This window comes from Caretta caretta, chromosome 4 (genome assembly GCF_965140235.1).
Source record: "Caretta caretta isolate rCarCar2 chromosome 4, rCarCar1.hap1, whole genome shotgun sequence".
NCBI classification, from domain to species: Eukaryota; Metazoa; Chordata; order Testudines; family Cheloniidae; genus Caretta; species Caretta caretta.
In genome coordinates this window covers 29,753,526-29,768,388 of record NC_134209.1, presented here as the reverse complement: position 1 = coordinate 29,768,388, position 14,863 = coordinate 29,753,526, and the positions used below count along the sequence as shown (strand labels likewise).

General features: G+C 40.7%; 1 protein-coding gene across 16 annotated transcripts in view; it reads left to right on the top strand.

The window, feature by feature from the left end:
• Positions 1-14,863, top strand: part of MAPK10 (mitogen-activated protein kinase 10) — a 299,605-nt gene that overhangs the window by 32,722 nt on the left and 252,020 nt on the right. For 5 of the 16 annotated variants that reach the window (XM_075127498.1, XM_075127493.1, XM_075127497.1 and 2 more), the window contains exons 1-2: positions 8,322-8,670; positions 12,848-12,960. Coding sequence is in view for 3 of the 16 variants with exons in the window: in XM_075127494.1 (XP_074983595.1) it covers positions 8,796-8,858 (63 nt within the window). In the remaining 13 variants the exon portion in view is untranslated. The other 11 variants (XM_075127492.1, XM_075127496.1, XM_075127491.1 and 8 more) reach the window with 9 other exon arrangements.

The following is a 14,863-nucleotide window of genomic DNA, read 5'->3' as shown; positions in this document are numbered from 1 at the left end:
GGCTCGTTCACGTGCACATCTACCAATGTGATATATGTCATCATGTGCCAGCAATGCCCCTCTGCCATGTACATTGGCCAAACCGGACAGTCTCTACGCAAAAGAATAAATGGACACAAATCTGACATCAGGAATCGTAACATTCAAAAACTGTAGGCGAATATTTCAATCTCCCTGGTCATTCAATAACAGACCTAAAAGTGGCAATTCTTCAACAAAAAAACTTCAAAAACAGACTCCAACGTGAAACTGCAGAACTGGAATTAATTTGCGAACTGAACACCATCAGATTAGGCCTGAATAAAAACTGGGAGTGGTTGGGTCATTACAAAACCTAAACCTAATTTCCCCAATACTAATTTCTCCCTACTGTTACTCACACCTTCTTGTCAACTGTCTGAAATGGGCCACTCTCATTACCACTTCAAAAGTTATTTTTCCTCCCTTGGTATCCTGCTGTCAATTGAATTATCTCGTTAGACTGACCTCACACTTGATAAGGCAACTCACATCTTTTCATGTATTTATACTTGCTCATGTATTTTCCACTCCATGCATCTGATGAAGTGGGTTCTAGCCAACGAAAGTTTATGCCCAAATAAATTTGTTAGTCTCTAAGGTGCCACAAGGACTCCTCGTTGTTTTAACCTATCAATGGACCTATCATACTTGTTAACTGACTCCTGCATCTTATTGTACCTAGCTATGAGTCAACATTCAAGGAGCAGTGTTAACTTGAATGTGAGGCTAGAACCAGTCAGTCACCGTCAGCATGAGATGCAGTTTTCAAATCCTAACATACAATACTTAAATTTCCATTTTTGGAGGAGGCTGACCATTCCCCTTGGCAGGGACTAGAAGGTTCAGCATGCCCAGGATAAAAAGAAAGAGCAACAGAGGGACATTTTTTGAAGCTATAGTCCTCTTTCCAAGCCTGGCCAGTGACTTTTTTTTTTATACAACATCCTGAGAAGATAAGTCTGGGAGAACCAAATGCAAGTGACAAGTCAATCCATGCCATTTGTCAGCAAACACGGTACTTGCTCATCAGGACAAAGTGCAGCTGGCTATCAAGTCCTATAACCCCAGTCTTGCAGATGCAGCTGAAGTTAGTTGATCTCCACATGGACACACACAGCTTTGTTCAGGAGCAAAAAGGTAAAGAATCAGGGCTTATCAGGTGGGGAAAAAAATAAGTTTGAACAAAATGGATGTGTGTGCCACAGCTGAACACCACTTGCAACAACAAGAAACCTTTAAATAAAAGTAATTTACCAGAAAAGGTTTTAGAAATTCTTGAGAAACAAATATGGCTCCCAGTAGAAAAATAAGTCTTGTTACCTGTAAATCTGGATTAATTATTGAAGTCAGTGTAATTTATCAATCTAGTTGTTCACACCGCACTCATTAACCATCATATCTGAGCAACCCTGTATTTATGGTAGAGTAACACAGCAGAGTTTGGCCCAACAAGTCTAAACCCCATTTGTAGTACCATTTTATTATGGGGATGAGGGTAAGGCTGTTCTGGGAAGTCAAGGTCAATGCAGGAATGTATTCTTCTGAACCATGCACTCACAAAAGTTGTTAAAATGATCAGTATTTATACAGCAAATAATATCTTCGGGAAGGCTGGGCACCATCTGTCACAACCTAATTTAATTTTCTGGCTATAGCAGGGTGAACTTGCAGTTTAAAATTTTTCCATAAAAGTCCAGAGTGGGTGTGTTAAGGCTCCAAATTAAACTTATGAAACTTGTTGCATGATTCTTGTACTCCCACAGTCTATCAATGGGAGATGTACATACTTGTTTTTTCTGAAACAATTTTATATTCTCCTTACTGCTTTACAGCTCTGGAATCACTTATAATTGATAAATGACTTGTTTATGTGCAGGGAAAATTGATCACACAAGTATTCACTGTGGAAAACCTAATACATATTTGAAATGTGTGAATGACAATTTTTAAAATTAAATAGAGTGGGAGCAATTCTTTTTAGTTTTAAGTATTTGCTTTGTTTTCTTCAGATGGTGATTCATTAATATATAGACTCATTGCTATGGTTTGTAAAAAAACAAACAAACAAACAAAAATAACAAAAAAAAAAACAACAGGTAGCCCAGGATTGTACAGAGAGTGGTGGTGAAGATGGAAATGCTTGCTTTAAAATGACTGCAGAATGGGAGTGAAGTTTATCCTTTGATGAACTAGAGTTTTATATTGCTGCCTTTTTACTATGTGTAGTAGCTGAATAGGTACTAAAATATTTTTAAACGATTAAAAAATAGCAGTGTAAGTCACAGCTGCAATAACTAACAAATTCGTATCACAAAGCCCCAATCCTGCAATCGCTTATGCACTTAAATACTTCTGGCCCAATTTTGGGTCTCATCCAATGCCTACTGAAGTAAATGGGAGTCTTTCTACTGACTTCCACAGGCTTCGGATCAGTGCTCTGACTGCAATATTACACCACATGGGAAATTTTTTCCTAGTCTTGGCTGATTATCAGTTTATCCTCTCAATTTTTATTTTAGGTGGTTGAACTGAAAATGTTGATTTTAGCAACTAAGGAGAGTGTCAACCAATGGCGTAGTTCATAATCCTGCTGTAGTGGTACTCCATGGGTGTTTTGCTGCAGACTAGATAGTGGGAGCAGAATCAGGCTCTAAAGCAGTGTATGCTTTAGAGGTCCATTTTCCAGGAGGCTTTTGTCTGCCCTCTACTAGGAGATCCATCAGAGGAGTGGCTGTGTGGCCGGAAATCATGTTAGTGTTTCTCCCCACTTTCCATCTTGAAAACAAGCCCTGTATCACTGACTGGAACACAAAGATGCTACCTTACTTGTTTCCTGACTGAGTCAAAGGGTATGTCTATACTGCAGAATGTGTAGACATGGCTGAGCTAGCTTTAATCTCGCTAGTTGCAGTGCTGGAGTGGTGAAGCCATGGCAGCCCCGTTTCAGTGGGGGCTGTACAAGCTGTCCTGAAACGGAAGGTAATTATTCAGGTGGCTAGCCCACGCTGACGTCTGTGCGGCTGCAGCATTACCGCTCCAGTATTTAAGCTAGCTTGCGTACGTCTACGTAAACTGCAATTACACCCTTGGATTGCAATGTAGACATGCCAATAGAACTCTTCCAGTGCTGGCACACCTGCTGCTTTCATAGTTGCCACTTCCTTTATAATGCCATCTACGGAGGAAGAGTTGCATATAACATCTATTGATTGTGGGCAAAAGACACAGCTGATTTGCCTCTTTATTTGCATAGGAATTGATCATTTATCCACATCTATCAGTTTTATTAACTAAATGTATGAACAAGCATTGGAGCTGAGTGTGAATGAGAATCTCACATCCAATCCCCTATCTTCTTGTATTCCAAGTGTATTCTTTTTATATGCGTGGTACAGTACTGGATATGAGCAATTCCAGATATGCTGTAGGAAGATCGAGTTCAAAGGAAAGTGCTTTCTGTCCACAAAAAGGATATAACAGATGTCTATTCACCCGTTCATTTGCTGGGCTACAAAATTTAGAAGGGCATATTTGGGAACCTATTGTTTTGCAAATAAAACATGAATATTTTTGTGCAAAGTTTTGCCTTACCAGTAAGTCTATTTTAGAAGCACAAAGTGAACACAGATGTTTCCAAAGCACGCAATTCAATAAGGAATGTATTTTGCAGTCAGTGGGCTTCCAACCTAGCCCCACATTGTAAAGATATTCTGAAAGGATTGAGATATTACATTTGCCTTCCCCACAACCCTTCCTATATTCAGTTTATTGTTCCCTTTGCTTACCATGGTGTGAGTTTCACACCCCTGACCTTTAAAGAGCCTGGTAATGTGGGAGACTGGACCCTGTGAGATCCAGTCCACAAAAAGAAAAAAGAGTGCTAAAATGCTTTCACATTATATCTGGCCACTGCAGTATCACCCTGAGCTCAGTTCCAAGCCAGGATACGTTTTATAGGATCTTACTGTGCCTTAGCCAAGCCACAGAGCCATTTCAGCAAGGCACTGCATAAAGCAAGTTGTAAGTGCTACAGATGTATGTGAAGTGAAATGCTGATAAATCTGTGACTGCCTATAGGAAGCACAATTCCTTTATCACAAAAACCAGCATTTGAGAAAGTGCAATTTTCTATTGGCTTGGTTGTTCAAAAGACAAATACCCTAATTACTTTCTGAAGCCTTTGCTACATCTGAAAGAGCGTAGGCTCTTTTCTTTCCCAGTCTTTTTTCGTGGCTTGTAAATGGGCCAGGAAACAGAGCCCAGCTGACTTCAGCAGGGCTTTGCACTGGCTCTTGTATTTCTAGGAACACACCTCTTTGCAGGACAAGGGCCCAAACTGTCCCGGGGCTCAGTGTAAAACTTGGGAAGGACTCTCTGTGGGTGATCTTTTTTTTTTTTTTTTTGTAGTAGAGCTGAGATTAAAAAAAAGTGTCAATTATGTGGGAAATTTTTTACATATGTTTTGATTAGAAACAAATGATACGTTGAAACTTTGAATTGATGTGATTAGAAATTTTGGCCTAGAAGATGAATAGCAGTGGCCGTTGTTGAGTTTATTCAATGAGCAGGAGAAGGGAAGAGTGGGTCATCCCTAGGAGGCCCCCCATGGATAGTGGAAGGGAGACTTCAACAGGAATTAGGTGCCTAGGCATTTCTGAAAATTCTACTAGGTGCTTGTGTGTCTTTAGGTGCCTAAATAGCACCTCGTCTTCAAAGTCCAAGCTGAGTGCCTGTGCACTAGACAATACTACTTCAATTTTATTGTCCTGGCTTCTGATCGGTGAAGAAGAGCTTGAACTTTTGTAACGGGCTATTATCTTGTTGGGAGGAAAAATTACTGGACACAGGCGCCAGTTACTCTTTTCTAGCCTATCTTTATTTTTATTACACACACAGTCTTTGTTTTTAACCATTTTTTGCTGAAGGCAATAACAAAATCAGCAGCAGACTTTACATATAACCACACAGCAGTTCTCTGGTAAAACAGAGCTGTGAGCTTTGACTCTCCAGCCAATCTGCTTCACTCCAACATTGCTTCTGAAATTGTGGCCTGTTGTACTCAGGTGATGTGTCACTCTAAAACCTCATAGGTATAGAGTCACCATGTCTTTATCTCTGAATAAAACAAAGGACAAACATGTTTAACCTATTATCTTTAAAGAGGAACTCAATAGATGGGTCTATTTATTTGTATTAACCGTAGTGCCCAGGGACCCTAATGAAATATCATAGTGCTAGCTTTTCTCCCCCCGCCCACCCCCACAACCTCCCCAGGTTTGAAAGTATCTTCTTTCCCCATTGGTCCATCTGGTCAGGTGCCAACTAGGTTAATGGAACTGATTAACCTTTTACAGGTAAGTGATTCTGTACCTCTGGACAGGAGGGATTTGATGTTACTGCATATATAAAGGTTGTTACCCTTCCCTTTATATTTATGACACATGCTGTGGAAGAACTTGCTTCTGAGAACTCACACTATAGGATTATGATAAGTTGCAATAGATGAAACTGACAAATAGGGTGGAGAGGATGAGATCAGTAAAGTGAGCACATTTTAAATAATCATTAGTCCCACCTGTCTAGCTATTGTCAGAATGCAGTGTAATGTAGGCATCATGTCTAAGAAAGTCTACAGGAGGTATTTGAAGCAAAAGGAGGTGACAGCAGCTGTACGGATTTTGATAGATTTCCCATGCGCATGGGATGAAAGCTTGTGTTACTAAATATGGTGGATAACAAGGAAGCTTGGTGGATGTTTATGGGGAGAGCCTTCCGAGCATGAGGAGCAGTGTGGGAGGAAGCACTAAAGTGCTTGGTAGAAAATTTAACAAGTACTGTAGCTAGAGGAAGCTGGCCTCATGGACTGGTTAGAGGCGAGTGTTGACCGTTTAATAACAAATTAGGGATGATATGTGGGGTTGGAATGGGCAGAAGGTCTTGAAAGTGAATACAAACTGCTTATGTTTGATGCAATAGAGAGAAGGGGGAACCAGTGGACTGATGCAAAGAGAAGGATGATGTGAAAGTTATGGGCTCGGAAAATTGTCTTTGGAGCAGCATTCTGAATGGACGTGATTGGGGAAAGATTGGATTAGTCAAGGCCCGAGAAAAGGATGTTTCAGTAATGGAAACATGAGATGATGATGTAGAGAAGTTTTGGATCTGTGGCTGGATAAGAAAACTGTATCTTAAAGATGTTATGCAGAAAGAATCAGCAAGACCTGGAAATAGCCGGGATATGAGAATCTAGAGAGAGGTCCAAGTTGAAGAGGACACTCAGGTTATGGGCCTGAGTGACATACAGGATGGTAGCGTGATTGGCTTGTGATGAGGAAAGTCACATGCAGCTGAGGTGGAAACTTCTTTGGAGGAAACCTCTTTGATACTGAACATTTTAATAAGATCTAATGTCAGTGAAAATAAAGGTGGCAGGTTAGTTCTGTTCAGTGTACAGACTTAGGGTTGGCAATATTGTCAATAAGAGATGTATTCTTTGTTGGTTGCTTCAGGTCTCAAGTTCTGTCCCTGATATGCAGTCATGCCCACCTTACCTTCTGTAGTTGGTTTCTCAAGTTATTCCCATGCTCCCACCCTTTCCCTCTGTTTCCTTTCAGTACTTTCTGCCAGACATGAAGCTCACCCACCTTGCAGTATGCACTGGTAATGGATGAGTAGTGCTGGTGGAGATGATGCTTAATTGTCACTTTGTAAGCCACTGCAAATTGCTACAATGATTGTCATGGGCAGTTGGCATGCATGAGCTGCAGCTAACTTTATGTCTGATTCTTGGGTAATCCAAAGGAATATCCCATCACGTTACTGAAACAAAAAGGAACCACCCATCAATCCTCACATTGGGTTTGCCACAGATTTTCCTGTGTATGCCCTATGAATGCTAATGGTTCACTTAAAAACACTCATAATTAGCAAAAACATGACATACTCGAGGTGTTGTTTTGGTTGGCAACCAGGTATCTCTGATATAATAGCAAAGTTCAAAGTTAACATATTGGTCTGAGTTAAAATAATCTGGTATTGAGCAGAGTCCCTAGTAGAAGAGAAGATTGCAGTGATGGCTAGAGAATTACTCAAATCCATTAGGGTGTATGGAGTATTCACATTATATTTGACCCTGTATTTCTTTGTGACAGCAGTTTAGTTCTTTCTGTAATGGAAATGAAATACTATGAAGGATTTCAATACATTGCTTGTATATCTTATATTTTATTATTTGTATTGCAGAAGTGCCTAAAGGCTCCAACTGAGATCAGAGTCCAATTGTGGTAGGCACTATACAAACTCACAAACAGATACTTCTTGTCCTTAAGAGACTAGAATCTAAGCAGACAAAGGGAGGGAGAGTTAACGCTATTCTCATTTTAGAAAATGGGAACTTAAGGCACAGAGGGGTTAAATGACTTGCCCAATGTCACATAGGAAGGCTGTGGCAGGACCAGGAGTTGAACCCAGGCCTCCTGAGGTCTGGTTCAGTGCATTATCCAAAGACCATCTTTCCCCTTGCTGTTGAACAGCAAAAGGGCAGAGCAACTGCTGAGACATGTAAAGCAAATGTGCCTCAAATGGCAACTATTTTGACAGTGCTAGTTGCATAACCCCTAAATTGGAAGACTCCAGAAATCTGAACAGTCTCTCAAGTCAAACTACACTAGTATCTATCTACCAACCAACTGGCTATCTTGAGCTGCAAGGTACACAACGGTGGCATCCTGAGTATCCAGCTAAAAGGCACAGCATACTGGTAACAAAGAACAAAGCCATGGTCCTGCCCTAAAGGCTCTATCCTCACAGATGCACTACTTGCCTATGCTTCTTTATATAAGGGATGGTATAGGGAAGGGAGTAACTCCCTGCTGTTTGTTGTAGTTTAGCTATTTGAGCACAAAGCTGGAGTGGATCACAAAAGGTGTGTTTTTGGGTTCCCTGCATAGATCCCTGTGTGCGCAGCAGCCAGTGCAAACAAGAGGTCAGAGCTGCGTGAAGTGAATCCTTTCTGTTGTTACCTATTCTTTATACAGGCTAGCTCCCTGATGTTGCAGATGCCAGCGCTGCTGGTGCTGGCAACGGCTACAGAAGGCTATTCAGCCTCCCTTTGCAGTCTGCTCTAGCCCCTGATTCACAGGGAGATACAGTAGCTGTAGCAGCACATTAGACTGACTTTTTTCTCTTCTCTCTTTTTCTCTCCCCCCACCCTCGAGACCTCTGAGCTTTGACGTCACGTGTGCTCCTTTCAGTTGCCATAGCAGCCCCATTCCCCAAGCCCTCTGCCTGTCTCCTCTGGTAGGTTCCACAATGGTACAGCCAGCATCACGCTGCACAATGGTTTCCAGGCAGTGAAAGAGGGTGATTCAGCAAGCCACTCTTTCTTCCCCTTTTATTTCATTATTATCATATGTTTTCCCTCCCTTTTCCCCCCTCTGCTTTATTTTTTTCCCCAGGGATTTTATTTAGTACACTTTTTTAAAAAATTGGTTTGCCTTGAAGTCACCTGCCCATCATTTTAATTATTATTATTTTTTTAATACTCCATCTCTTCCTCCTCAGTTTGGAATGTGGTTAAAAATACCACGTAAGGTTGCAGTTTGAGGGAAGGGTTGCTGTACCGGGAGCATAGTTCGCAGGCACGGAATGGTAGGTGGTTGATACTAATATTCTACGACTAACCTGCCTTTGCAGGGTGGGGTGATGAATATTGATTGTTGATTTAAAAAAAAAGAGAGAGAGAGAGCCAGGTTAACGAAGTAAACTGCTAACCGATGCAAGAAGGCAGCAGTGTTACAGAGTTTGTGGCCGGAGGACCATCATTTTCCTGTTTTTGGGTGTGTATGAACATTTCTCTTCGGGCTGTTTAGGTGACCGGTGGTTTTAGGAGCCGTGCAGAGGCACAGCATGGATGGGGTGATAGTGATTTAACAGCTGGTGCATGTAAACAGTAGGGCTGTACTCAGCCTCCTTACCTCTGAAACTGCTGGGGCTTTCTTTGGGAGATAACTCTTGGCTTTTAATTCAGCAACGTAAACATTTTGTTTGGGTGTGTATGGGTCTAGAGCTATATAAAATAATAACTGTATAGTCATTTTTAAAAAGGAATTGCTGTTACTAAACACCTTTTGTGATCTGGAAGCTTAAAGAACTGGCCTTTTGCATAGGGGTTAAATTTAAGAAAAAAGATGGTCTGGGGGGAAGAATGAGTGTGTCAGAAAAATTGTGGTGTTGGGATGTGTGTGGTAGTTGATGGAAATTGTAGGCAGATGGAGGGATGTCTTGAAGGAAGTGGTCTCTTAAGGTAGGCTTTACTCCGTTGCATGACTTCCAGACGTAATTAAACAAAAACTGCTGTATTTTATAGAGACACCAGAAGCCCTTAGAAAAATTATGTGCAAAATAATTGCCCAGTGGTATGGTACAGAAGAGAATCCAACAATTTTTTCGACTGCAGTGAAATCAATGTAGCTTTACAGAAAAATCCTCACGCAGCTCTGGCAGCACAGTTATTGCAACAGAATTAACTATTTTGCTTTTTTCTTTTGCAAAGGGGGGCTTATTACAAAATAATATGCATTTCCCTTGGAGAGTGAAATGCCACAGCCATGCCTAATAAGCAAACCTGTTCCCCCGGAGAATCTGAATGGGCTTGTACCTTAAGTGATTGTTAGCTTGTTTACATGGGCTCCTTTTTACTGCATAGCCTCACCATATCCTCAGTGCATCCTTCCCCTTCTGTGATTTGTTCAGTGTGACTTTTGCAAGAGACCTGGTGAAAGATGAACCCCAAGCCAAAATATAAATACAGATTTTACCAAGGGAAATGAAGACACAGAGGGAGCGTTTTCATGGGGAAATATTAAATAACATAGTATGCATTGTCAAATCAAGGATCCTTTCTGAAATGAGCTGGCTGCTGGACATAGATATTTTGTCATGCATGGCTAATTTTTTTTTAAAAAACAGGGGGTGGAGGAGTGAGAGCATGCATGTACATTATACTGGAATTGTTTGGGTTATGTTCTGCCACATGCAAACACATTTGATTCAGATTACCAGGACATAAGGAGATGTATAAACACCGTGATGCTCTGACCCTAACTCAAAACATGTCAGTATTGGTGACTGCATAGTATATGCTCGAGTAAAGTGCCCTTTTTTCCCTGGTTTTCTTTCTGCCTGCTGGGTACTTTTTCTAGACCCCCAAAGTGGCATAAAAATACCTGTTTTTGTTCGATGGGGCAATTGATTTTTCTCCATTGGGAACACAAATGTGAATCACAGACATAGTTGGACCTCAGAAAGCCATTAAACTGTATATTTTCTCTCCCACTCTCTCATATTCACATACATGCAATGTTATACACATGCTCTGAAACAGCAGCAGGATAATTTGTTAGGGTCCTGTTGTTTTAGTATGGTGTTACTGAGGAGCTTCATGATTCCAGAAACATTTCTAAAGTGGATAAGGGCAAAAAGCACTTCACATGAAATATTAGCTGCCTTCAGCTGACTCTGCTTGCATGCTTGATATTAGAGAACATTTCTCTTGTTGTTGAGAGAAGTGTGTATGTGCTGGAAGGGTCGGTTTATGAGCAGATCCCAGCAGGGGTGAATGTGTTGTTTGCTGTCAGTCTCTGGCATGTCTGCAGCCATTATTTAATGATTTCATAGTACTGGTCAATAATTCCAAGGCATGATATTGTTCAAGTGTTGATTTTTTGAAAGATAGATTTGATATTACAACGAGAGATCTACCAAATTTCCCTTTGTGTTATCCTTTTGGAATATGATAGAGCCCAGTCCTGCTTTGCACTGTGTTGCAAAACTCTCCTTAACCTCAGTGGGAGCAAAAGCAGGCCTCAATAAAACAGACTCCTTTATTACGCATACACATATGCTATTTAAAAAAAATCCAATTATTGGAAAATACAGAATTAAGAAAAAAGTCCTTGCTTTAAAACGTAAATGTAAACTACAATGCAGTGCAAAAGAACACCATTCTTTAGATAGTTCCTGAATAGCAAAAACTATAAACATCATTCTGGTGAGAACTAAATTCAAAGCAAAGCTTTGATGTGCTGTTCAGAGTGGAGAGCGCTCCAAATCACTTAAACCTTGGATTATCCAGGTCACATTTTTAGTTCATAGTAGCCCTAGTAGAAATGATGACATTAAAAAAATCTAATCATTGCTTTGCTGTCGTTCGTGCTGCTTTATTTCTTCATTGAGGTAACAGACAGGAAGGAAAAAAAGATTTCGCTGAACCAGAATAACAAACAAATGCAAATTGGTTTCCTGCTTCTATCCATTCTCTGCTTCCCTTGCTACAGGTTCTCTGAAGCTCCATGCTACCCTGCAAGAAAAATACTTCTTCCCACATATGGTGGGTAGATTTGGCACTAATCCAAAACTATGATGTATCTGCTGCAAGCTGCTGTCCCCCCCGCCCCTCTTACTATAGTACCCCCACCTTGGGGACAGAGACTTAGGGGAAAAAGAATCTTTTAGAGTAACATAGTCTACTGTAATGTAGAAACCTTGTTTATTGGTAACTGAAAGCAAAATACAACTTCACCTTCATTACTGTGGAATATTAGATGTTAGGGTCGTATTCTTGTGCTCTGCACTGAGACACTGATTATTGAAGTACAAATGAAAGGCAATACTGTGAAGGAGAGAGGAAATGTGTAATTTTAATGGTACCGAATCTTCTAGTTTCAGAAGTTTATCGGATGGCAATAAAATTTTACTTGGGTCGGTTACTTGAGATACAAAAGTCTTAGCTCAAGAGCGTCACCATTATTATTGTTAGCAAGCTTTAAGAACAATCCCTTTAGGGTTTTTTTTAAGTAATAGGAGCAGAAAAAATTAATCAGATATGTTCAGTAGGTTCTGATGCTTTTCTCTTTCCTTTGCACAATGGTATCTTAAAAAAGAGGGTGGGGTTGGCCAGCTTCTCAGCTCCTACTATGGAGTGCTCGGCACAGCTCCCGCAAAGGCCACTGGCTTCTGAGTGCCCTGACAGTCCCCCTGACCATGCCAGGAGGTGGGATAGGTTAGGAACGGCTGCACTGGCATGATTCTGACATGGCTGGACATGTTGCCTTTGGGGCTGCTTTGCCCCACTTTCAGGGTTCAAAATGGATACACTAGAACACAGACTTTGGCTTTTGGCATATAACCAAATGGTAAAAACAAAAGCCCCAAGGGTGAAATCCTGCCCCCCTTGAAGTCAATGGAAAATTCATCACTGGTTTCAAAAGAGGCCAGGATCTCACCCTAAGGAGCCAAATACTGAATTAAGCATTAACTACAGTAGGATTGCATAGGATGTGAGTCTGTGTAAAGTTTGGCCCTATACCTTAAGATGATGTAAAAAGCTTGCCCCCTGTGATTAAGGAGTAACCTCTTCTCATAAGGATTCTTAATGTGCTATTCTTATTATGCTGTCACAGTACAATCTTCTTTTGAGCTGCTTGCAGTGTGTATTTTGAATGAATGGTTAGAAAACTTTGCCTAAGCCTTAATGGGTTCATTGATATTGGACTGGAGCAGCCTTCCATATCATGTGACAAATACACGCGCAACCTATTTTGTTTGCTTAGAAATCCCCTCACTATGGTGATTATCTTATAAAAGAATCTTATATCATACACACAAAATGGTGGGTTAATGTTGGAATTTTAATTTAATGAGGATTTTCCTTCCTATTATGTTTTAGTCTTCATTTTTTGTGCATGGGGGTCAATTTAAAAACTCATGTTGAAAAGGTAAAATACAATGTTTCTTTCTCTTCGTTTTTTTTTTTTTCTGTGTTTAGGGCTAGCATTAGAAATTGGTACCAGCAGCAGGCCAGATTCAGCTATGGGAATTCAGGCATGAAGTTGACCCCTGTCAATCATTTCCTATAGATGAGACATAGCACAAGCTGTGGTGAGTTGCAATGGATTCTTTAAAAATACAACACACTCTTTTGAAAACTACTTAATACCAACATGTAGGCTGTTAAAGCTGTCATTTTAAATGCTGTCTTTTTGGTCATTTTTAGTCAATAGGAGTACACAGCTGCCTTATAAGTCTGTCTTTTAAAACCTTTATTACCGCCGCACTGAAATGTAATGGCAATATAGTTTTGGAGGTGGTGTGAAGGCAGTACAATAGTAACATAAAAACCATGCATTGTTATGGACATGCGTATGCCATTGTTTATCATTTTTACCTTATGTATCTTTTTTTACTCTGCGGTGACTAAATATATCTCGTATGAGGAGTGCTTAGTGGGATTTTTTGGACATAAATCCTATTTTCCTTGGTTTGCTGCAGCAGGATTTAGATATTTTTGTTTGGTACCACTAGGAAAAGAAAGTGAAAGTGACAGTAAAACTGACCATCTGAGCTGAGTGAAGTGCAGAAAATAAATAAGCAGCATGAATGGTGAAAGGCAAATAAGATTTTAAAAGTTCTTGTAGTTTTACTAATCCTCCTAAGTGTCATTAGTAATGCAGGAAAGGAAGTTTTCTGAATATATCATTTTGATCTTGATGGTGTGTCTCTCTTTAAATTGATCCATTGGGCTTTATTTTAATTATATGGCTGGAGGGGAAAACCTACTTAATTGTGAGATGCCCAAAATGATCACAAACCAGATTTTTATTTCCTGTGAATGTTTTAATTTTATGAGTAACCACATTTCTTTTGAAAATGAGCCAGTGTTTATAAAAACATCAGAACTATATTTTTTTACCATAAATATGTTTGCTACTTGGCAAAGCTAACCCCCAGCCGACCATACCAGAAAGGTTTGTGAACTGCATCCTAGCAGCTTTGACAACAGCTACAAGTACAGCCTGCAACGTCTCCAAGATGAGTTGTCTGATCTGTGTGTTGTTACATCTCCTGTGGTTTTCTTGAGGACCATACCAGCTCTGCAAGATGCAAAATCTTCACATCCTCTGTGATTTGGTGGAAGCCAATGGTCTGTGTGTGTGTGATCCAGGTCCCACTCTGTGCCTGGGGAATCACGTAAGCTCCACTCAAGAAGAGAGGACCTGAGTCTTCTCAGCTTGAGCTAAAAAGCCAGATTCTGTACCTAGGAGCTGTAACAGACTCTTATCTTCTATAGATGAAGCATAAAGGGGTACACAAACACATGCCAGCCAGTGCGTTATGCTAACTTGTTTAATATAGTAATAATAAAATTCGCAGTGTGATAGGATGACCTCAGTATTGTTGGTGAGAGCTGCTGCAAAGGAATATGGGCTGGGCCTGAAATACCAAACAGTTGAGGCAATTTGTTTCTGCTTGGGGAGTGGAAAGGGTGAGAGAAGAAAAACTGCCCAGTGGTCTTTAGCATAGTATTGTAATCTGCTTAGCCAAAGGGGTTTTTCAAATAGGGAAACTGTGTGCTGGGTGGGTATTACAAATCAGGTCAGAAGTGTGGCAGTTGGGATACTGATGTTGCCGATGCATGGATATTTAATGAGAGCAAGGTTCTTGAATAGAATGTGGGGCTGTACTTCTGGTCAGGAAGGGTGGGGTTAGGGGAAGAATGAGTGGTGTTGGTTTCCAAGTTTGTGGGTTGCAGGCAAGTTTTGGCGGGAGGGATAGCTCAGTGGTTTGAGCATTGGCCTGCTAAACCCAGGGTTGTGAGCTCAATCCTTGAGGGGGCCATTTAGGGATTTGGGGCAAAAATTGGGGATTGGTCCTGCTTTGAGCAGGGGGTTGGACTAGATGACCTCCTGAGGTCCCTTCCCATCCTGATATTCTATGATTTGTGATCTTCATCATGAGCAGGCCATTCTGTGTCCATGTTAATAAGCACATCAGTCTTCATCTT